The 25,799-nt window shown below is 39.5% G+C and overlaps 1 protein-coding gene across 1 annotated transcript in view; it reads right to left on the bottom strand.

Moving 5' to 3' along the window:
- Positions 1-25,799, bottom strand: part of frmd3 (FERM domain containing 3) — a 100,287-nt gene that overhangs the window by 17,221 nt on the left and 57,267 nt on the right. The window contains exons 5-13 of the mRNA XM_052108997.1: positions 23,061-23,158; positions 22,141-22,264; positions 21,896-21,983; positions 21,283-21,371; positions 20,872-20,935; positions 13,798-13,886; positions 11,886-11,960; positions 11,600-11,668; positions 8,780-8,904 (exon numbers count right to left, since the gene is read on the bottom strand). Of these exons, the coding sequence (XP_051964957.1) occupies positions 8,780-8,904; positions 11,600-11,668; positions 11,886-11,960; positions 13,798-13,886; positions 20,872-20,935; positions 21,283-21,371; positions 21,896-21,983; positions 22,141-22,264; positions 23,061-23,158 (821 nt within the window). The remainder of the gene's footprint in view (positions 1-8,779; positions 8,905-11,599; positions 11,669-11,885; positions 11,961-13,797; positions 13,887-20,871; positions 20,936-21,282; positions 21,372-21,895; positions 21,984-22,140; positions 22,265-23,060; positions 23,159-25,799) is intronic.

Genomic DNA, 25,799 nt, shown 5'->3' with positions numbered 1-25,799 from the left:
TAAAAAAGTGTCTTCACACCAAAAAATATGGCTTGTTGGGTTCCGTGTTGAAAGCATTAATTCTACATGTGAAGGCTAATACAAATCACTGAGCCATCACTGAGAAGGCTTACTAGATTTCAGCACACCAGTATTGACCGGCACTAAACTGTGCTTGAAATGTTCTATTCATCTTTTATAGAAACTCATTTAAGGGACTTGAGGTGAGAGAAGATGTCACCATAGCGACACATATAAAGAGCCATTTAGCATGGTAGGATGCAAGAGCTGTCGGTGGCAACATGCCATCACAGCTACCATGGCAACTGTCAGACAACAATAACTAAATTTGAAGGTGATTTTCCTAAAGAATGCGAAAAACATGGACAAGAAAAGAGATGGACGTCATTCCATCTCTCTCAAACAAAAGAGCACAGAAATTGACATCTGTATCCTTCCCCCACTTTCCTTTTATTTGACTTGACAGCAAAGTAGAAAGAATTTGATTTTTCAATTTGTTTAGGAAAACATGGTGCTTGGCCGTGCAAAACTTGCCACCATGATAATGAGTTAGTTGCTAGGCAGTTTCTAAAATAATCTAGATGGCTGCTTACTGAGCCAAGTCAAAAGAACCCATTCCTTCTGTAAGTCTCAGTGATATTCTGGTCCTTAGATATGGCTTGAATCCCTTCTTTAATGCAAGTCTGTTGGATTGTTTTATCATCCGCCAGACAAAAACAGTAAATCTGACAGCAAAAAGTATAGCACACCTCTCTTCAACAAGCTGCGCGATTTGAAGTATTATCTACTTATATAATCATGATTACTCAATTATATAATCAGCCAATCATGTGGCAGTGTAATGCATAAAATCACAGTTAATGTTCACATCAACCATCAGAATGGGGAAAGAAATGTTATCTCAGTGATTTCGACTGTGGCATGATTGTTGGTGCCAGACGGGCTGGTTTGAGTATATCGGTTACTACTGATCTCCTGGGATTTTCACGCACAGCAGCCTCTAGTGTTTAGTCTAGTGAATGGTGCGAAAAACAAAAAACATCCAGTGAGCGGCAGGACTGGTTCGAGCCGACAGAAAGGCTATGGTAACTCAGATAACCTGTCCCTAGGACAAAAAGCTATTTCAGGATAACATTTCCTGTGTGCATTATCTTATCTTAACTACAGATAGGAAACACATATTATCCGTTAAAAATTATGTATCATAACTATAGCACTGTCCGAGAATGGCCCTACAGTTATTACTGATGCAAAAAGAACAGCGATGTTTGATGGTGGAAAAACTTTTCGAAAAACCCCGATGATGTGCTGCACTTTGATGACAAAACACTAATAAATAATTACAGACTCCCACAAAATAGGATAATGCAGTTATCAAAACATTTATTTCTGCAGCCTTGTTATTAAAAGCGCATCTATATTGTTTCTCCATTTTCATCTAACTAAAATTGTATTCACAGCAGTCTTTTGCGCATCGTTGGTTGATTGGTAACAGACATGAAAGTTGAGTATAGAACTCGATGGAGTAGATTTATTAACAAGTAATAAGATACGATTTTGTAAGATAAGATAAGAATCCTAAATCAATTTAAGATTTTCATCTGTAATATGAATTTGTGATAAATCTTAATTTAACAGATCAGATCTTAACTTAAGAAAGGAAGTTTTCTGTTATGCAACGCTCTATCAGTTGACTTCATCGTGTTCGAATAAGCTTGGAAATGTAGTTGGTTATTAAAAGTAGCTTGTAAAAGTGTTTAGACATCATACGATTACATTGCTTGAGGAAAGGGCAAAAAAATAAGGTTTTTGAACTGATAATCTGCCTTTTACTCATCATTGTCGCACCTCTATTGTTAATTTCACCATAAAACTGCCGCAATATATACAACGAGCCAGGTAGAAAGCATTTAACAAAAATTCTGGTATATTGACGTGATTCTATAAGACAAAGTTGTCTTTGTCCCAGTGAAAGTGAATGGTGACTGTGTTTTGTTTAAATGTTGGTCTGTTTCTCACCCAAAGCTATCGAATGGCTAGAGAAGACTTAAAATATAGCGCAAACAGACTACTTTTATGGTGCTCTTGGTTTGGAAGCTTCAGTCCCATTCATTGTAATTGCATGAAAAAGAGCAAACACAAATTTTCATGGAGAAAGAAAGTCACACGGGATCTAAACATCATTGTGGTGAGTAAATGATGACAGAATTTTCATTTTTTTATGAAAATTAACTCTCCCATTAAGATTGCACAGTGAAGCAAAGCTGCAATTCAATATACAACTAGAGCAGGAATTGTGTTACTGTATAGATAATTCTAGCATCTGCACTGTTACTTGGTAAACATAATTTTTAGTTTTTGGTAGCATCCATACCAGTTCCTGAGATGCGTTCCCCGTGGCCGAGCAGCCGTACGTAGACGTCTCGTGCTGTGTAGTTGGCCATGCGGAGTTGCAGGTTGTGCCGGGTGGTGATCTTCACCTGACAGCGAATTGCAGCAACTCGTTCCTCTAAACTGACACCAAGAACCGCATTCAGAACCCCCTCTACATCTCCTTGTAGCACTTCCTCAGCAACCGTTTCACAGTCCAGAGCATTTTGTATGTCCTTTCCAGACTTCCTTTCCTCTCTGAGAACCTCCATAATGACCCCCTCAAGACCTCCCTGATAAGCCCACCTCAATCTCACAGCACATTGACCTTCTGCTGGGTTCTGCTCTGGTTCAATGATGTCAAACTTTCCAGTCCGGACTCTTAATAATAAATGGCACACACCTATAGGATGGGGTCTGGCTGACCCCTTCTCTATATTGAATAGTGAGTGTTCATGAAGTCGGGGCATTAGTGGCCGGATCAGCCCAAATGCAGGATGAGCTATTTATACAGCCTCACTCATAGCACATGGCTTTGCTAATCACTGGGGCTGATAATGTAGAAAAGAAACACTCTGGAGAACAGTACAGCTCTTAATCATCACACTCACACACACACACACACACGTCTCTTGAACAACCCCTGACTCTATTTGATATTATACAGTATACTCTCTATTACATATTACATGACCAGATATTAAGGGTTCTAGCAATCAGTCACTTTTTAGTGTACACAAAGTGTTTACAAGTTTCAAAGTTACAAGTAAACAGTCCCTTTCTGGTATGGAATGCAAGTTACTATGTTAACCGGCTTTACATGGTCATGACAGGAGTGGAAAGATTGGATATAACTTTACACAGACAAGGTTGATCTCATGTGAACATTTATAAAATGAATTAAGTCTTGTGGCTATACCTTCAATACACAGTGTATTTTAAAGTTTATCTCAGTGACTTGTCCCATAGACTTCCATTAAGTAAGCAGTGCTCAAAGGGGGAATAAATCTGTGCAGGTATGCAAGCAGGTGGTGACACAAATTGAGCATTATTGCTTGTACAATATACTTGTGAGTACCAGCTAACTTTGATGACTGATTGAAAGTGCATTTAAAAACAAACAAAAAACTTTGAGTTATTGTTAGGATTTTGAGCTGTTAATTATTGTCAATGCTAATTAACAGCATGTCATAAATGCTGTTGATAGAGCTTAACTTTTGTTGAACTCCCAACATTCCTTTAAATATGTCTTGCCCTAAAAGTGGTTGCACTTCAACAGTGTAAAAAATCAAGTCATTGCAGCAGTCGAGACTCATTTGAAAACCTAATGAACACTGTAATTTTAAGAGCTATTCTCATATCTAGAGTCAGCAAATTGTCATTTCATTTTCAAGTCATGATAATGTGACTTTCGTGAGATGAAAATTTCCACCCCAAAAAAGCCACAAACAGCTATTGCTTTCAGATCCAGTGAACCAAAGAGAAGCCAGATATTCAAGCACGAGTCACTGTTCTCTAGGGTGCAAACAGTAATAAATAGATTTTCAAAACAATAACATTTTGGTGCAAGACTCGTTCCGCACTGTTTGTTGTGGAGAGGTGTGCTATTACTATTCTAAGCAACTTTTCTTACAATTTTCTCCTTATAAAACATACAAAAACAATCCTATAGACTTACGTACAGTATCTAAGGATCAGAATATAATAGCGACATGGGGGTGGGCTCTTTTGACTTGGACCAGTAAGCAATCACCTAGCAGCCACTTTCATTAATACAATAAGAAATTTCTTTGCAAATAATAATGAACAATGCATTTCATTATTTTGCATTAAGGTAATTGCATTTTCAATTGAGCAGCATCATGAAAAGACATACAGACAAGTCACCAGCAGTAAACAGTCATAAACAGTCATGTTTGGTGTCTATGGCTGATAAAGCCCAAGTCCCTGGATTTTCCCTTCTTTTTTCAAAGTGCTAGAACCACATGATCATAAACAGCAAATGTATGTGCATGCTTACACCTAAAGTTCTGACAAACACCGCAAATTTGCTGCATACTTGCTGCAATCTTCCCACTCTCCTGATAAAAAATGCAAAAACAATCGTATAGACTTACAGTATATCTAGTGATCAGAATACAATAGAGACATGGGGTGGGCTCTTTTGACTTGCCCTTTGGACCAGTAAGCAATCACCTAGCAACCACTTATAACACCACAGCAACCGCATATCAATGTCCTGCAATCACCCACAATATCCTAGCATTATGGCAGCATGGGCAAGTGTCACTCCCATTTTCTTCAGAAAATGTAAAAGATTGGTTTTAATGAAAACAATTACATTAAAACAATAAGAAATATCTTTACAAATCATCATGAAAATGGTCATGAATGAAATGTTAATTTGTCCAGCTGGGGGCAGCTATTAGGGATATGCTACTAGATCCCATGATTTTAAATGGGAAAATGACTTCTATCAGAAAGACTAAAGATTTTTGGAATTAATAGAAATTAATAGATACTTTTATAATTTTGTGGATTAACCATGCTTGCGTATGAAAATTAATTGTGTAATATCTTTGCCAGAAGATAAACAACATTGTATTTGAGCCCTAAAATAATGGCGACACTGTTGTTCAATACCCTTTGCCTGAGGATGAACAATGTAGCATATGGACCCTATGATAAGGGTGACGTTGTTGTGCAATATCCTTTGTCAAAAGTTAAACAACGTATGCATTTGAGCCCTTTGACAAGGGCGAATTTTATGTGTGCAGTATCCTTCCCAAAGGATAACAATGCATTGTGAGGGCCCTACGATAAGTGAGACATTGTTGTGCAATACCCTTTGCCGAAAGATGAATAACATTTGATTATGAGCCCTCTGATTATTGCGGACATTGTTTGTACAATATCTTTGCCAAAAGATGAACAACATACCATTTCGGCCCAAGGAAAAGGTGCTGTGCAAACATTCTGAAAGATAAACAATGTTTGCACATGAGTCCTTTGATAAGGGCGAGCTAGGCTTGTGCAGTACCTATGTAGAGGAAAACCATGCTTGAGATTGTGGATGGCCCTAATGAGGAGGAAGGATATAATTATACAGTATCCTTGCAGGAGGATAGACATGCTTGAATTTGATCATTTGAGATTAAGGATGCATGGATGAAGCAGAAAACACTCTGCAGTTGTGGTGTCTTGGGACACTTAAGTCGCATGGCAAGAAAGACAAGTTTCAACACCTGGACTGCACACATGCACTGCCGGTTTCGGCACCATGGGAAGGGGGTTCAGGGAAAGGAGGAGGCAAGAACCGGCTTAACAATATAAATAATATTTAATTAAATAAAAAGACACACACAAACACATACAGGGAAGCTGCCCGTAATTCTCTCTCTCTCTGTCTAACTGTCGTCACCGGCCTCCTTTATCCCTCGCGCTGGCTGATTGGGGACCGAGCGCGCGTCGGTCCAGCCCTGCCCCACCCTCCTCCGCTCTAGAGTAACATAGCTGGATATAGGAATTAGTACCTTGATTTGATTTGATTTGACAATTTCTTATACTAGAATACAATCTGTATTGTGCTGTTAATGAAATACAGAAATGTGATGAGCAGTGCCTACTGCTAGGTGTCAGAGGACACGTAGCAACAGACGATACTTCCCCTTTAAGGAGAATGCGGATGTGAACCTAAGCTCGGATACTTTCGGCCACACTGCAGAAAGCAGAATCACCTAATCATAAAAATCACAATCATGATCGGTGAGAACAAAGTACTCTGTAAAATGAAATATTGCCACTTGAAAAACAATAGTGATGAAGTGTAAGGCTTATGTTGAATAGATTATTGAGACAATGATAGCAGAAATCCTGGAATCCCATCAACCACCAGATAAATACATTGACGATTGTTTCCCCAAAAGAAGAATAGATTGGAAGACCAGCACTGAGCAGCTTGAACCATCACAATGAGTAATAATCATGGAAATATGAGAACAATGATAGGCAGCTGGCAGGCTTATAAAGCTGATGCTGTATTGTGATTGGATGGGATGCCTGAGAATGAATCCCAAGATCTTCCTGCTAGAACAATGCTTATGCTTACATATCCACAAAGTGAACATTTTATGTGCACACTTAAACCTAAAGTTCTGACTAGTGCTGCACGATTAATCATATCGCAAACTCGATGTCAGCCTGTGCGATTATATGATGGCAAATTCTGCGATTTTATTAAATAAATAAGTGCATGTGTGGCCAATCTCTCTGAGAGCTGTTTGACCATTTTTTACACCGCTAATAAAACGATGACCAGTCAGTCTCAGTTTAGGGAGTGGCACGTGTGGTCATGTGAGTTTCCGGTGTTCAGTGTGGAAATCAGGTGAAGATGGATGCCGAGCAGACAGACACTGAACTGGTGGTCAGAAAAAATAACACAGAAACACAGATCACAGCTTGGCGATATGTCTTTATTTCATCAATAATTAAAGTTAATATAATACGGGAGCGTGACATGTAAATAAGCACAAACTCCAAACTGTCATTCTCGGTGCGGTCAGAGCTGCTTCAGCCAGTCGCAGAAGAGACCCAATCTGAGCGGGAGTCGAAACCGGGAGAGATATAAAGTTCCGCCGACTGATGCGCACTTTAATACGGAGACGTCTCTCAATCTCAAAATGTGTGTGTATGTATATATACACAACAACAACAGCAGTTTTTGTCAGACTTTTGCCAGAACTCACGATTTTTGTAACAACCTCATTAAGGGGCCATTATGAAATGATTTCTAAGCTCAATTGAGTTTGGAACGACCCTGCAAGTTGTGTCCCCTTCCTGGAATTTGCCCTATGTCTGTACAGGATGTACAGGAAAGCCCTGAGATGGGCCTATGTGATACTCGGTGCTTAAAACCTTGCCCTGTCCTCTGGTAACTCGATCTGTAAGGGGCTTAAGATTGATGCAGACTCCTCACATGGACCCGTGACACACGTGACTAGACCACTCCACAAAATTAGTGCTTGATAAACTTTCTAATCACACCCCTCCTTCGCTCTACCCAAAATGATTAGAGTTTAATGAGCTAAATGATTAAATTGAAGGACTTAAATTAACCAGCGGATTTGAACTTCAGAATCATATGTACTTCGAGTTTCATTGCTTTAATGTACACCTCTACTCTTACTCACAGCACAAGCCCAAGCAAGCCTCATATTAATCACTGCTAACATGGTGTCCGCTGGGATAGTCACAGCATTATTTTTAACCACCTGATTGCAATCTCCACAGAGACCAGCTCAATTTGAACAGATCCCCTGAGATCAGGGGGCCTAACAGCTGTCAAAGCTATAAATCTGTTCCAAAACCTAGTAAGCTGCCTACCTAGACTGCATTTTAAGGCATCTCAGGTGCGCTCCTGACTCAAACATTTTTCCAAAAAGTAGGTGGCCACATTATGTTTCCTTATAAGATACCTCTTTTAGGCCTAATTGTAAGTCAGCATTTTCTGTATCCTTTGCAGATTCATAGAATGAATTGTGTTTAATTGAAAAAATTCATCCAAGATGGCAGATGGAGTCGAGAGAAATTCAGACTAAAATATTATTATTTATATAGACTATATATATATAACTTAAATTTCAATACTGTCAATTTTAGACAATTCAGAGTGGTCTGACTTGCCTTAAAAAGCACTTTGATTTTACCCAATTTTTGTGTGTGCAATGTATTTTTTTCTACTTATTGATATATGCATCTCAAACCACAAACTCCTGCACTATCATTCGTCATTTTGTTGTGTAAGTAGCGTGAGTAGTTAACACTGAAAATGCAACAAAAAGAAGTGCACTACAAGAAAAGCGGAATGTCGAACACTTCATGCACTCAGCGTTCGAGGCTTGCCATACTTTGCAGAAGGGGTGGAGCTACCTGGCCGCGATGCTGGCCTGACAAAACAATTGTAATTAATGGAGAATGTGACAACTAGTGATATTTCAGTGACTAAAACACCTTGCAAATGTAGATTGAATGCTTTCCCATCAACCCACACTGTGTGAATACATACCTTGTTTGAGATACAAGTGTTCAACCAAGGTTGACTAATGTGCTAAAGCTAGCGGCAACATATCACATGTGTTTAAAAGGTCACTTCCGTCAGCTGTTAAATGGCGAATGCCTCCGTGTAGTAAAAAACCTTAAGTGTTCCATTTGGGACAATACATTTTAAAAATTAATACACTAGATGGCTGAGTGCATAGTTTATTTTGTTAGTACATAGTGTATAGTGCATCTTTTTGGATACGGTTATTGTGTTGTCAGCTTAGAAAATGCTACGTCAAACTGTATGTCTGTTTTTTTTTAGGTCTATATGGAGGCATGATCATAAAACAGCATCTGTTGTGCATGTTACCGTTGTCTGCTGAGGAGTCTCTGTGTTCCCGGCTGGAACTGAGTGCTGGTAAGAGAGGCTCCATGTTCATTATGAGCTGTTTATGACTGAGAGAAATAAAGCTTCTGCTTTGACCAAACTGACACCTGAAACAAGCACAGCAGAAAAACAAAAAAAGAAATAAAATGCTGCAAAGGAATCGATAATGGCCCCTTTAAAATATATGAAGAGTCAGACAATGTTAACCTTCAAACCAATAAACAAACCCATTGGGACTCATTCACTAACCATGCATACACAATTATTTGTCCCATGTGCAAACATTTCATGCTGAAATATAATTTATAACCAGCTAAAACCATGTATACTAAAATTACATTCTATATAATATATAATCAAGGTTAGTCATTAAATTGTGTATGGCACAATCTGATAAATCTGTTAAACCAATCATCTTGCATAGTGAAGCTGATAGGTCTGTCTACATGTAATCCCTTAGCCAATCAACTTGCGTACTTCCTCTTTGTCCAACATTTAAACTGCCGTAGTTGTTTGTATATAAGTTGGTTTCACTACAGCAAGCTATGAGTTTTCCCTCTGAAACCCTCCTCCTCCCTAACATCAATTGTCTAGATCTACTTCAGGGGAATTGTATGTATGCGTAATTATGTAGCAGCAGCATGTCCAACATGCTCGACACAGCATGTTTATGTAGGGCTGCACGATAATGGTAAAAATAATAATCACAATTATTCTGCAAAAATTTTCATCATGATTATTAATCATTTTCGCTCAATTTCATGCCGAGAAAAGAGATGCTCTGAACCGGGGAGAGCTTGCTCTTTTCCTAGTTGACCCGAAGCCCTAATCCAGGGTTGACCAACCCTGCTCCTGGAGAGCTAACTTCCTGCAGAGTTTAGACCCAACCCTAATCAAACACACCTGAACCAGCTTATCAAGGTCTTTAGAATTACTTGAAAATGACAGGCAGTTGTGTTGGAGCTAAACTCTGCAGGAAGGTAGCTCTCCAGGAGCAGGATTGGTCACCCCTGCCCTAAACGGATGAGGTGCTTGAGCACCAGGTCCCTGTGTGCACACAGCAACTCTCGAGAGTGTGCTAGAATCAGCCAGTCATCGAGGTAGTTCAGTATGTGTATGCCTTAGCGGGGCAAGGGCAGCCTCTGCGACCTTCTTGAAGATGCGGGGGGACAGGGACAAGCCGAAGGGGAGGACCTTGTAATGATACACCCGACCGACGATGTGCTTCTGTGACAGCATCTTGAATGGGAGTCTGTGCAATGCCCGTTTCAGGACTTGCAGGTCCAGGATTGGGCGCAACCCACCGCCCCTCTTGGGAACAATGAAGTAAGGGCTGTAAAAGCCACTCTTCATTTCGGCTGGAGGGACAGGCTCTATTGCGTCCTTCCTGAGAAGGACGGCGATCTCCGTGCGTAGAACAATGCTCTTGTTCTTTACTGACTTGAAGAGAATGCCGTGCAACCAGGGCGGACACCTGGCAAATTGAATCGCAGAGCCGAGTTGGACAGTTCTGGCAAGGGTCACTAAGGGATATCGCATCCAACGTTCCTGGGGGTGGGGCCTCGCAGCAGGGGAAAACAGGGAGTGCCGCGTCATGGAGCGGGGAGGGGCCTCCAAACACTTAACTTGCTTCATGCTTCTGGCACAAGGTGGGCCGTTGAATGAGGAGGAGGGCCAATCGGGGCGTTCTCGAAACTCGTCACCAGCGGCCAGCCGAGCAGACGGGGTGCGCACTCTTGAGCCTCAGTGGGACATTGGCCCAGACACGTGAGGCAGTGTATCGTGACCGTCAGAGATGGAGAGGTAACGACCACATCCAGGAACTGCACAGAGACGGAATGGCATCTTTAAAAAGATGCGTCTTTAAAAAGACGTTCAACGTCACTGTGCACACACTTTTAGAGAAAATAAACTCTTTCAGAAGTTCTGTCGAAGCGCAAAGGGGTGCAGTCTGCAGCGGAGTGCAGAGTGGAGAGAGACCGCTGGACAGCACTGTAGATCCAACAGCAACACCCTGAGGGGGAAGGTGAACGAGTGAGCAGACGACTTCAGCTTGCTGTAGTGCGACTGCTAGGCTCCGAAGAAAGAATCTGAATGAACTTGCATGCTGGCATCCCTTTTATACCCGAATGTCGGGGGGAGTGGCATGCAAATTCAACTAGCCAATTCTCATTGGCCTTTTCTGGAAGATCTGAAGGTGATTCAGGCTCTCAAGATCGACCCCTAGTGTCACTTCATCGACACAACGTCGAGTGAGTGACAGAAGGGGAACTATAAGCTTCATAACTATAAATGCTCTTATTAGAATGGGGAGTTTGATACTGAAATGTACAGTATATTTTTATAGTACAGTTACCTTTACCTTTTATGTCTTAATATCTAGGAAAATGTTATTCTCCATTTCATGACCCCTTTAATATATTACAACTGGTTTGGAGAATGACACTTAGATTTACTCAAAGATCTTGCTGTGTGTTGTTAGGTGAGAGTGCATCCTTTAGGATATGTATTTAGGTTGTGAGGAAAGCTCTTGTATGGAGATTGTTTGGGTGTGTTTTGTGCAAATAACTAACTGCTAGGATGCACTTTTCATTTAGAATACTCCAGATTTAAGATCAAAGTTAAGAATAAATGTATGTGTGTACTCACTTGTGAATATGTGGTGTTGAAATTTCAACACAAGTAAATACACAGCTTGTGCACATATATTAGTGAATGTGACCCACTTTTACAGTCTGGCTGAATAATGTGTAATCTGGATTAACAGTAAGAAAAGTATCAGTATTATTCATCAAAACTGACCTGTATACAACTGGTGCTTCTCTCTGAATCTTTGAACTGGCTTCAATAACTTCTTTAGCCACCCGTCCACTGGAATCAAACCACAATCACAAAGTAGATTTTCTCATTGTGATTTTTTTTAAATATGATTATATATTTTGCAGTTGAAAAAGACTGTGTGTTTTATCTTTTTGGCTGCAAAAATTAAGCATGCAAAATAAAGAAGCATGGAACATGAAAATAATTTTTGCCATGTATGACATAAGGTCAACGGGGTTACAGAATACATTTAACCAAATTATCTTACCAGTAACGAAATCTGCTTCCCTTGAAAAATATACTGCTGCTGGACACGGTCTTTATCTGACTTGATTTTGTGCATCTTAATAAATAAAATCAGAGAAAATTACTTACACACTAAAAGACCAGAAATGTGTGTGTGTGTGTGTGTGTGTGTGTGTGTGTGTGTGTGTGTGTGTGTGTGTGTGTGTGTGTGTGTGTGTGTGTGCGCGTGCGTGCGTGCATGTTTATGTTATGATCAGAATGCAAGATTGAACATAAGGATAATTAATCACTTACTGTATTTATCAAGCTTATCTAAAATGGTATGTCCCATTAGTATCCCCACAGAATTCCACAGAGAGATACACAGAATTCTAACACATAATATTTAACAATATTTATTCATCATTTCTTTTTTGTACCATTAGGGTCATTCTGCTAGTGTCTAGTGTCATTCTCTGTTTTATTGGACAAACTCACACCACTTGTTGAGTCAAAGTTGTGTCAGGTTGGTATAAGATGCTCAAACCAACAGCAATGTTTTGAAAGTCCCACAGATACACAGTGTGTTAACACTTTTCTGGGAAATCAGCCTACAAGTGGCTAACTTGTGGTTTTCTCTACATAATAAACTGGGATAGGAGAAAATATTTCAACATTTTAACAACAGAATTCCACAGATTTTCCCCAAAAAATTTAAAAAAGGGTGCAGATTCTGTGTGGGCCTACCCATGAGACACGTTTGTCATTGCTGGGCTGGTGTTTGTGTTGTTAATATGAAGACAGGCATAATTGCCAATGTTCTTGTTTGACATGGGCAGACCTGCTGTCTGGCTGGCATTTCAGCTCTTAATTAAAGGGCTTTCATCAGAAATGTGATCCCACTCATACATAGTAACCAGAGACAGAGCAAGCGAGAAGAGAAGAGGTCATTCTTAGTATACAGTGTCACTTGTGTGCTTTGTATATACTCATGACTTACTACTGATAGAATTAACAGGATACTGATCTTAGTGACATTTCTGATAGATTTAACTATTTAGTGTGGAATGCACAAGTAAACATTACTTTTATTCTTAAATGTCTTTTAATTATTATTAAATATAAACTTATATGGAATATAAAAAAACAATTCCACCCAAATTTTTGCTTCTATTGAAATTGAAAATGCTTTTAGTGTCTGTATATATTTTTTAATGTTGTGACATTGACCTCTTTAAAAATAATGGTTTGACCTTTCTGACATAATATATGTATTTTCTTTTATTTTTTATTATTATTATATTTCATTATAATTAAATTATATATTGCATTATATAAACATATTTAATTATATTTTATTTAGTATTTATTTATTTGCGAGCTAAGGTAATTTGCACTGATCTTTGCACGTTTAATGTTTAAGTCTTAAACATTTTTAATGTAAGAGGGTTGGCAATGCATGTATTGAACGTGAAATATCATGGGTTATTCATATATTTTATATTATTCAATGATTACATGCCATTTATAACAAAGCACACAGAAACTGAGTGATACTACCAGAAATGAATCAGTTTTCTTCTAATAAGTTTCTCACAGTAAGTAGCATATATACATTTCTTACTGTGAGAGGGTTAAAATAATGAGCTTAAGGGTTAGGGTGAGAAATAACTATTGGAGCTTTGCAAGGCTATACTGTAACTACATGTTTAATAATCAGCCACTGAAAAAACTATATTTGTTCAATGATAATCTGAATATTGGGAAACATCCCCATTTTGTGGGACCCTAATGTCTATGGTGATTATGGCCCTGGTACTTTGGAAATGAGGTGGGAAAATATTATTTCTTGAAAGTTCAGTACTAACCTTATCACTTACACAGAGAGAGAGAGAGAGAGAGAGAGAGAGAGAGAGAGAGAGAGCGAGAGAGAGAGATTTTAAAGGAAGACTCACTTGTAAAATGCCTGATTTTCCACGGCACATTTCCACAGGTGTTTACAGGCTGCTGGTGTGGTGGTGTGGAATGTCAGAACCAGTTTCTTCTACAGAGAAATTAAGAGAGAAGAAGATTAATGAAAGTGTGGAATATTAGCAGATTTACCAATAAGCTTAAGGGAACAGGGGTGTAAAAGCAGGAAAGGAAATAAAGAAGTTCCATAAATTACACAGAGATGGAATCTGAGCACAGTGTCATAAATAATGAGAGCTGAACAAAATGCTGACCAAAATCTGTGTGCATATTAGTGAGAGTGATTGCCGTTGAGTGAATTTGCAGGCAGCTGGGTGGCTTAACCGGGAAAAGTGGAGGGAATATGAGAGTAAGGAATCAATATAACACATTATAAAAGCACAGTGAGCCAGCCAGTTAGCCGAAATATACACAATGTACACAACACTGAGTAACCTTTTATTCACACTGAACATACTGTAATATGTTTTTCAAGGACATACATCAGTGTACTAAAGCAATAAACCAAGAGAGGCTGTGTTTTATAGTGACTAGACCACAGAACAAGGTGTGTTGTTATAAGTGTGATACGATGATAACAGCTGTTATAAGACCAAAATGCTACATACTGTAATTAATTACTTATTTTAATAATAATCGCAATAAGCAATTCTTTCACCAAGTAACACAGTGGCATTCAGCTGTTTGCAGGTTAGTTACAATGCAGTGCGCTGAGACAGTTTCTCCCTGAAACCCTCCTCCTCCCCAGCAACACTTGTCTAGAGCTGGTTCAATGGGTTTATGTGTATGTCTAATTTTACAGCAACAGTATGTCCAACATGCTTGATTAATCAGAGCAAGAACTATCCATTTTTAATTTCTATATTTTTTTTTATTAATACTCATGCATATTTGTATGAGGTCATCAGTGTTATTGTACAATGTTGGGCAATATAAAGCATTTATTACGTTTTCGTCTAGGTCGATATGCATGGGATTACCGGTTCTCCATTTGACAAGACTGAGTCAGGGTTGAGATTAAAGTGGGGTGAATGTGTAAATCTGGAGACGGAAATATGTGCCAGCCTGATCCAAGAAAATATATGTGCTGGATTATATGCTCAAGACTGATGCGGAGGTGAATATTTATTAGGCCAATGTGACAGAGATATATATGAGGCCTTATAAAGAGCTGTGAACAACAGGAATGTCAGGAGAATGAGTTCCATTAACCCTGTGTGTCGAGTAATCCAAGACGGCAATCAATAGATAGAGTTCTAAGCAGAAAAGTGATTCCACACAGAAATCAATACAAACCACTTCCAGGCCATTTAGCATCAGACTGCTGCCCACTGTAATATAAACTAAAGTCACATCATTAAAACCAAGCAAAATATCAAAGCAGTCCTAAATCTATGGTAAGAGAGTATTCTTTTATTATATTTGCCTTGTCAAGCTCTATAGTTCAACCCTGTTACAGGAAAAAACAAAGTGATACATTTTTTTACAGAAAAAATATACTTGGTACATAGTGATGAAAACTGGTATATAAGAATACAGACTATGCACCATGATCTCTTGAGAAATCTAACAAGTACCAAAATTCGGAGGAAGCATTATCTATGTAACATAATATTTTTACTAGGGATGTGCAGGGACAGTCGACATTCAGTTAACGATTCAACGGGCCACTATTCGAATACCAAAATCACTATTCGGTTATTCTACACATGCAATACAGGTCGTGTTCTGACAAACTGCCAGGTTTTACAGTTTCGGTCAGTTTTTCAAGTATAGGGTGAGTTAGGGGCTGTTCAAACATGATTTTTTGTTAATCTGTGCTGTTTTTCTATATACTGTTAACACGCACTGGATGGACGTGTTTGACTGTAACACTGAATCTCAACGTTTTTTCTTTCAGCGTCTCACAGGGATCGCCGCATTTTTAGACACCAAGTATAGTTAAAAAGAATCAACATTTTTACAATATTTAGATAAGTTAAATGCCACTTGATTTTAAACCATGACAATACTTGTGTTTGCTGCCTCACTGAAATGTGAACCTGCCTGGGCAGAGCAAATATACAGGCAGTGATAGTTTGATTATTTCTGTTTGACTTCTCACTGCGAGAACATGCCCATGAGAACATTGCTGTCACGGCTCTCATCCTTCTTTGTGAAGAAGAGAGCCACCGTGGCTGCTTCCTGACTCAGTCCATCTTGGGTTGAAACTCAGATGGAGGGTTCGGCGAGCACCACAGGCAATCTGGATGTGGATATAAGAGTGTTTCCACCAGCTCAATCCCTGTGGCCCTCCCACTCTCCAGCATGCATGTTCTGCCTGGTAGAGTTTATGAGCAATGATGACGGTCAACCTCAGTTTTTGGGCTCAGAGCACGACTCATAGATGCACCCACCCCGGTGCCCTCCTATCCGGAAGTGCACGAGGAGCTCGCAAAGTCATGGAAGGCAACTTTTTCTGCCCAAATATGCTTCGCTGGATCGTCCACCCTAACTACCCCAGGTAGAGCACTCCCTTTTAAGGCGTGTAAGATTTCTTCTTCATTAGTGGCAAAGTCTTACAATGCCGCGGGTCAGGCCGCCTCCACCCTGCACGCCATGGCTATTCTGCAGGTCCACCAGGCCAAGGTCTTAAAGATCTTCATGAGGGAAGGACCGACCCAGGGCTCATGCAGGAACTGCACACCACGACCGACCTAGCTCTACGGGTGATGAAAGTCATGGCGCGTGCCCTGGGCTGGACGATATCCACCTTGGTGGTCCAAGAGCAGCACATGTGGCTCAACCTTGTGGTGATGCGTGATGCCGAGAAGGTTCACTTTCTCGATGCGTCTATCTCCCAAGGGGGGCTCTTTGGCGAAGAAGCAGACAGAGGCCATCAAACACATTCTGCTGCAGCACGACTTGGCCGCCTACAGGCCTCCGAATTCCCACACCCCCTCTGCCTCTCACCAGGGCTGTCCTCCTGCTGTGTCGGCCCCGGCTCCCCTAACACCAGAGCCTGCACACCGGTCTTGGAGAAGAAGATCCTCCCACAGGAAGGCAGCACCACCTGCCCATCAGCCAGCTGCCAAGAACTCCGGATGGGCTTCGAAGTGGCCCTGAGCCAGGCGACCCAGGGATGAGGTGGACTGACTGGCCTGACCCAGGTGAACACATCCACCCCTGGGTCAGCATGGTAACATCATCGGGTGCCCTCTGGGCCCAGGCACCTAATTTGTCAATAAAAGAGCAGTTTCCTCATTCCCTGGGTCATTTTCCAATACTCAGCCCTTCCGGCCCTCGCGCTCGTGGTGGCCAGGTGCTGAAATTCTTTCCGGTCAATGAGTGGGACACGAGCATCTCGCATTTCCTTGTTCTCCGTCTAAAGAAAGATGGCAAACAGGTAAGTGTGGCGGTTCTTGGAGCCGCTCACTCGCCCCAGCCGCCGGCCGCCGTTGCGGACAATCTTCCCGGTAGGGCAACTGCTCTGCCTCACCGTGAACCACACAGTACTGATAAAATCAATCGTCCCCCTGGTGCCATTAGCACAGAGGCTAGAAGTCTGGTTTGTGCTTTCCAGCCCATCGTGATGGCTCATCAGGACGATCTGTCTCGGCCATGCGATCTATGACAACAGGTAGGCCAGGTATCCGGTCGGGTGTATTTCTTGCATTTGCGCCTTTCCCCTTTTGAGGTGATAATGTGCGCTATCTTGTCCACAACAGTTCCCCGTAACTGGTGAACACTGGATGCCCCTATAATTTCTTAAGCACTATTCGGAGACAAACTCAGTAGAGGAGTAACGCCGCCATGCCCAGTATGCGTGGAATGCCCCTTTTCAGGTGAGCCCGCGTACATGGTGATTCCCCCTCGGTAATCCCGTATGATGAGTTTCCACTGTTCGGTTTCCCCTCAGGTGAACTCTGTGTTTCCCCTCGACAGAGCTTTGCTCTGCCTCGGCCACTGTTGCTGTGTACCCTCTCCGTAGATAGGGTCATCCCAGTGGCTTCATTCCATATGTGAACTTCCCCATCGGTAAGTCCATGTGAGGTATTCTCCACATGTTAACCTTCCTCCGGTAGGAATTAAAAATTATTTTAGTGTTATAAATTCACTTACTAACTGTTAAAGCAAATTTTACATCTTTGTTACCATAACGATTTAATGTCAACAAATCCTAAAATGACCGTAAAATTTTAATTTAAACAACTTTAGAGCTCAAATAATACATATGTTTTAACAGAAGAATTAATGTAAGTGCTTTTATAAAATGATAAGTTTCACATTTCTGCTTTTACACCCTCCAAAATTGGCCACATTCACTTCAATTTTAAGTGCCTCACTGTAACCTTTTTTAAAGAAAAGCAGGGATGAGTCTAAATTCATTTATGTGCAAGCACCTGTGCAAGTAGGCTCACTGGGGGAAATGCATACATGCACAGCCCCCGGGGCCAGCTGTGTGCCAGCGCATCTGTACCCAGAGGAGCCTCCGACTTGAGGGAGTACCAGAGAGGGCAATGGGAGTTCTCTTGGGAAGCGAACAGGTCTACCTGTACGGGGTCTACCATAATAAAATCATGAAGTTACACTTAACGAGTCACCATGTACTAAAGCCATTTTACCAGCAGGCTTGAGAATGGTTGAATATGGTAAGCTAACCATGCCGAGATTTCCGTGTCGAGAACTGTTTATAATCGTGCCATGCCTAACCATGCTCAAGTTAAAATTCCACTATAACCGTTCCATACTGAGCTCAGAAACATTTGGCTCGATGGTGGAAAAGCGGCTTATGATATTCTCATCTCTGTAAACTGTATGACTCATGTCCTACAATGAATGGGATTAAGTTCTAACTTGTCTGGCAGTCAAAAACAGAATGTCTGATCACTTAAAAAAGTAATCACACACCTATCCTAAACAAGCCATATGATTTGAGGTATCATTCAGCATCCAGAGCACAAATGGAATGTTTCAAATTACGCAGCAAAATATAATACTTCTGGGTTTTTAAATAATCTTAATCCTAAGAATGAGCAAACATATTAGTGATGCTTGCCTAAGCAAACACCACTATTGAAGAAATCACTGTGTGAGATTTTAGAAGGGGAACAGGTCAGCTATTGCTCAAACTCTCAGTAAAGCACAATTCAGTGTAGAATCGTGTGTATCACAAACAGATGTGTGCTTGTGTATGAAACACAAGTCCAGTATAAGCACACACTCACACATTCTGTTCTAGTGTGTGTGAACATGCAGAAGGGATATATCTGAGAACAAAACATAATGATCCTCCCTGGACACACATACAGCATCAACCCAGAAACTGCAAGGATGGTGACCCAAACATACGATAGTGTAATTACAGAATTAACAATTAATTAACACACACACACACTGGTCTAGACATCAAAGAACACTTTAGTCCCATGCCCATCATAAGACATACATAATTTCATAAGCAGCTAAATTTTGGATGGCATACCTAAAACTGAAAATGATTTAATTGTTTGTTCACCCTCATGTCGTTCCATATCCGTTTGAATTTCTTTCTTTTGTGTATCTTTGGCAGAAGTATTTTTTTTAATGTAAATTCTATTAATTAATATAAATGATCACCAATATCAAGGGAAATAATTAATTATATTATGATAAATAATTATATATTGTATATTTATTGCTAATATCAATGGAAATCATTAATTAGATTATAATTATATATTATACATTATATATATTATATGAAAATTATTATTATAATTAGTTTATAATCATTTTTGTCATTATTCTGCAGCCCTAATAGACTGTGCTGTACATTGCTCATGAAAATATTATGAATACTCAATGTTGGGCACTACAACTAAAGTCTGATTCAAATCAGGGCAGATATATGGGTCTTAAATTGATAATAATAATTCATGAGATATAATATAATGGCCATTATGTTTACTCACCAGCAATGGAAAAGTGCACACAGAGAAAAGAAGACAGAAGCACATGTAAAACTTAATTTAAAGTGGGAGACACAAACAGAATGACAAGCACAAGCAGCTGAATATATCTGTACTGACAGAATAACAATAATCTGAGATCTGAATGAAGATGGGTAGGTGAAAGATCCGTTTATTTGGTTTTCCTGTGTAGAAATCATTTAAATTAGTATTTAAGAATTTATTCAAAGGAATAGTTCACCCAAACATTTTAATTCTCTCATAATTTACACACCCTCATGCCATCCCAGATGTGTTTGACTTCTACAAATGAAGATTTGTAGAAGAATGTTTCAGCTCTGTAGGTCCTCACAATGCAAGTGGCATGAAAAGGACTTAAATATTGTAAATATCTGTTTCTCACCTACACCTATCATATCGCTTCAGAAGGTATGGATTTAACCACTGGAGTTGTATGGATTATTTTTATGCTGCCTTTACATGCTTTTTGGACCTTCAGAGTTCTGGCCACATTTCACTTGCATTGCATGAACCTACAGAGCTGAGATATTCTTTAAAAATCCTGCAGAATGGCGCAGAGAAATCCAGCAAAACTTGCAGTGATAAACTTTATTTAACTTAAAATGAATAACACAAACCAATGCGTTTCGGCACGTAGGCCTTCATCAGGGAAATTCTTCTATAAATCTTCATTTCAGTTCTGCAGAATAAAGAAAGTTTTACACATCTGTGGTGGAAAGAGGGTGAGTAAATGATGAGAGAATCTTCATTTTTGGGTGAACTATCACTTTAACGGAATAAAGACATGAGAATGCTCATTAATACAGAGGACAGATTAACTTGAGGTCAATATAGTGGGCACACATGAGTTTACCAAGGGTTTTACAAGAATTAAAACACAAATTTAAGAGTGCACAGTGTTAGACTTGTGTGATAACATAAGATCATGTAAAAACATCATTATGATGTAATGTACAACATACTGGAAAGCATCTAATGGTTTTAAGCCAGGTGTTATATCAGTGGTAAATGCACTATGGATCACATGATAGTGTTGCATATGATTACCATGAATAAGAGCTTCAAATCAGATATAGACAGAACAGCTTAACAGAAAAGACATCTTACCTCTCTTTGTACTCCAATCACATAGAATGTTTTCCCTTCAAACTTAAATTTGCTGACATCTGCCCTGCAAGAATGTCACATTTCAACAGTCAATCAAAACGATCAAGGATTATTACATTACTTTAAAAAATATTCAAGAGTTTATTTTAGAAACTAAGTGGCAAGTACAGTAAGACATCATCGAGCACAACTGTGTATGATGCTTTGTTTTAGATTTGCCTGCCTTTAAATGTCATGTCAAAAAATTAACTGTGATTGGTTACTTTGCATGTCAACCAGACAGATCTTGGCCAGAAAATGTGCATCAGACTTTATGCCAAAAGTCAAAAGTTTGGCTACATGAGACAGGATTGAGTAGGGTGAGGTAGATGTGGTGAGTGAGACTAATGACAAGAAATTTCTTAGAGTTACCATTTTAAAAGATGAATCCGCTTATTTCCCTGGAAAACCACAAATCCTTTTGCAGTGAATCCCAGGAAGGCTGTGGATCCTGTGAAATCCTATAAGGAACAACAGCGAAGATCAGAATCATGATGTCTTAGCTGGAGTCATAGCTATAGAGTTGAGTTGAGTTGAGTTGAGTTGAAGGAGGAATCATAATGGTGATGTGTGTAATTTTTTCAATGTTAAAATACTTTCTCCTAGCCCAGTTTAATTTGCAGAGACACCTATAAATAAGCCATTACCTGATTTCCCCAAAAATTAAACAGCATAATATACCTTTTTTCAGTAAACTCCTCATTATTCAGGGCATAGATGGCGTTCAAATATCCAAGTACAGAATGTACATTGAGGGAAATGCTTTATAACTGAATATTTCAGTTTTTTTCTATAATTAACCTCCATATCACTGCACTGGTTTCTACCAACAACAAAAAAAGAGTCAACTAAACCATGATAAAACAAAATCATATCAGACAGGAGAGACTATAATGTTTATTGCAAATATTGCAAGGTTAAAGCAACGTGTCAGAACTACTGTTTATTGTATCTATTACTAGTCAAACACATATGACATTTGCACCTTGCATGGATGTGGGTCAACTCCATACGTATCCAATGTGTGCGCCCTCTGAAGAAGGTTTAATTCTGCAAGTGCAGGACACTGTCCCCTACAGAAATAAACAAGGTCTTACAATATAAAAGCTCAGTTTTCTTGTGTTGAGGGTAAAAACTGAATATGTTGACATATATATATATTTACACTGTACAATTAGATTTGGTTCTTAAATCAGAGTTTAGCTTTAAATTTACTGTGTTTTCTCGCACCTCAGCTCATTCTGGTGGATCTCCATGATCTTGCGTTCCAGTTTGAGGGACTGTTTGGGGAAGAGCTTGAAGTCGTTGATGTAGTCTGTAGGATGTTCCTCAGGATCATAATCACCAAGCTCAGCTAGAACAAGACAGACACCCTTAATTGTTCACTTAATTCTGTTCAGAAGACTTGAAATATAGCTCACAAGTTCAGCCTGACCTCATGAACATTATGTAACTGTGGCAAAATGTTTGCAAAACGAAATTACATGCCTTTTTACACTTTCACTGCAGTTTCCCAGTGAAATGTTCAGCGGGGTGCGCCAAAAGCGAGTGAAATCTTGTCATAATCAGACGAGCGATTTTAAGGTGAGTCTTAGATGAAGGTATTAATGAGTAAAACGTACATCCCTAACCTAAAACTTTACCCTAAACCTAACCATCAAATGAGAGTTAGACACAAAACAGATATCCTTACCTTCAGCCAACACCTAAACCTAACCGACAGTGTCCCAAAAGCAAATGCAACATGAAAAGTACATTTTTTTTGAAGTAATCACGTCATTTTACCCACTTGGGCTCGAATCACAGACTTCCAAAAGCAGAGTCTAAAGTCCAACGCTCTATCAGGTGAGCTACTATGCAAGCTTATGACGTTGGAATAATGTGTAAATGTAGGTGGGTCTGTAATGAGAGCTTAAAAATGTATCAACCTTATGTTTCCTTTGAGAGCAGAGAACATCTTGTGAGACATTTAGAAATATTAATTATGACAATTAATTTTTTAAAAGCCTCAAGTTAAAAACGCCTCAGGAACACTGCATTCCCAATAGTGTGGGTCTGTTGTCAAATAATACTCAAATAAGGCAGTGGCACAAAATGTAATAAGTGTGATTGGTTGTAAAAGCCGTCTCAAAGTAAGGTTGTAATCTCACCCTGTACTATACAGGCTCCAAGATACGAAGCATCAGCAAATGGACATAACATCCTGCCGTGGTAAACATCTCGCTTCATCTGTAGATACAACAGGTACCTGACCAGGAAGACAGATAGTGAAAGAAACAACAGTGAAGGGTACATTTCAAAACCCATTATTTGTGAAGTTGTTCACATGACCTTTTAAATATGGCCAATATCAGACACTGGTTTAAAAAAGCAACACTCCTAAACTGACTATTTTACATATGTTAAATACCAAACCCTCCGATGTTAATAATAGCATCAGCAAATTTCATAATATCATTTACTACGAAATATACAACTTTGGACATCTTTAGGTAATCGTTTTATTAGAATTAACATTTAGTTAATTTTCAATTTAACTTCTCTTGTCACTGTTCAAAGCAGGTGTTGCAACAAAGTAAACAAACAAATACAGGTACAATGGGGCTAAAGGCTCACCCTTAGGAGAATTAGCTTTTTTTCTGGTCACAAAGTGTCTCAAGATACAAGAAATACATTTCGTTTTATTGAATGCTAATAAAGCTACATCATTGTGTGATTGAGCCTTTTATGCCACATCTGGAGTTAAAGGCTCCCTCACTTGGTGTAAAAGGTCCCCAGGGGGTTTATAGTGATACTGTGTAGATCCTGGGGCAATAGTTTTAGGGCACAATTTGTCGAAAATGTAAATACTTTTGAGACTTCAAGAAGCTTTATTCATATTTTTTTATTATTCATATTTATAATATTTATTCAAAATAACCACTTCAGAAAAAGGGTGCATCATTTCTTGTTCATTTCAATCACATTTGACATTCATAACATCTAAAGTATTCTATAAACAAATGAATCGCCATTGTGATTGGATCAGCAAATGTGAGCCCACTTTGAACCTTTTTAATTGGAAATACATTTTTCATAAATGTTCATATTCCCCCAACTTAACAAATACAATGTGATTAATAGGGGCCTTTAGCCCCTGCAACAGGCGGTCTTTTTACCCCAAATACTATCTTTTCACTTACTGGACAGTTATTGAAATTGTTTTGAAATAATCACATTGAAGAAAATTGAAAATGGCAAATTACATTATTTTGTCTCAAAATAAATGTGATAATTTCCAGGATAATCATTATCTATATTTACATTTATGCATTTGGCAGACGCCTTTATCCATAGCGACTTACAGAGCCCTTATTACAGGGACAATCCACCTAGAGTAACCTGGAGTTAAGTGCCTTGCTCAACGACACAATGGTGGTGACTGTGGGGATCAAACCAACAACCTTCTGCTTAACAGTTTAGTGCTTTAGCCCACTACACCACCACCACTCCTACACCACTCCACACCACTAGCTATATAAATGTACAACATTTGAAAAATTATGAAATATTATTACTACATCAAATGACCTTAAAATCAAACTTTAGACATTACACACAATGATCTCATGAAACAGGAAATTTTTGCAGTGCATTGTGGTGTTTAGATATTACTGTAGTGCAATAGTGTTATAAATGATACATTATCCATGTGCGACCCCGAATCCACATGCGTGGACATTGTATTTTGTCAATATACACAACTCATTATGGGGGCAGGGTAGATCAGCAAGTAAAGATGCTGACTACCACACCTGGAGTCGCAAGTTCAAATCCAGGATGCTCTGAGTGAATCCAGTCAGGCTTCCTAAGCAACCAATTGGCCCGGTTGCTAGGGTGAGTAGAGTCACTTTGGGGTAACCTCCTCGTGGTCGCTATAATGTGGTTCTCACTCTCCGTGGGGCACGTGGTGAGATGTGCATGGATGCCACGGAGAATAGCGTGAAGCCTCCACGTGCGCTAGGTCTCTGTGGTAACATGCTCAACAAGCCATTTGATAAGATGGGCGGATTGACTGTCTCAGACACAGAGGCAACTGAGATTCATCCACAACTGAGATTTGTCCACTGCCACCCGGATTGAGGCGAGTCACTACGCCACCATGAGGACTTAGAGTGCATTGGGAATTGGGCTTAATAAATTGGGGATAAAATAGATTTTTTTTTTTTTTTATTAATTTATACAGACTGAATACTGTTCACAACACTGTAGACTGACATTTAAGGGTTAAACTTCTGGCACAGAGTCATGTGACTCAACAGCATGGCGTCAATTTCCTTCTACTGGTGCAGCGCCAACAAAAGTGCCTCTGGTAAGAAATCTCTTAAAACATTTTCAATGAAAGCTGTTAAGGGTATAAAGAGTAGCGTCTAGATTCTGAATTAATAATGCTTAAAGGTCCCCTGACATGAAATTTTCACTTTCTGAGGTTTTTTAACATTAATATTAGTTCCCCTAGCCTGTATTTGGTCCCCTCGTGTCTAGAAATTTCAGTCGGTGTAAACCGAGTTTTGGCTATCTTTCTCTGCCTGTGAGAAAATGTGATCTCAGATGGGCTGATCTTGAATCTCCCCCTATATGACGTCATATAGGGGGAGGTTACCTCCCCCTTCTCTGCTTTGCCCGCCCAGAGAATTTGACCCGCCAATGAGAAAACGAGCTAGGAAGTACGAACGTGCGATTTTAGTTTATCCTCGAGAGATATCATGGCGTGTGACCGATCGAAGCACAAAAGTTGCTCAATAATTGAATGCACAAATGATCACAGAAGTCTTTTTTTACTTCCTTCATCCAATCCCCAGAAGGATCAATGGATAAATTTCATTTACTCGGTCACAGTAGAGCAAAGT

The sequence above is a fragment of the Xyrauchen texanus genome, chromosome 37 (genome assembly GCF_025860055.1).
Source record: "Xyrauchen texanus isolate HMW12.3.18 chromosome 37, RBS_HiC_50CHRs, whole genome shotgun sequence".
NCBI lineage: Eukaryota > Metazoa > Chordata > Actinopteri > Cypriniformes > Catostomidae > Xyrauchen > Xyrauchen texanus.
The sequence above is the reverse complement of the archived record's forward strand: the minus strand, read 5'-3'. Positions and strand labels throughout refer to the sequence as shown.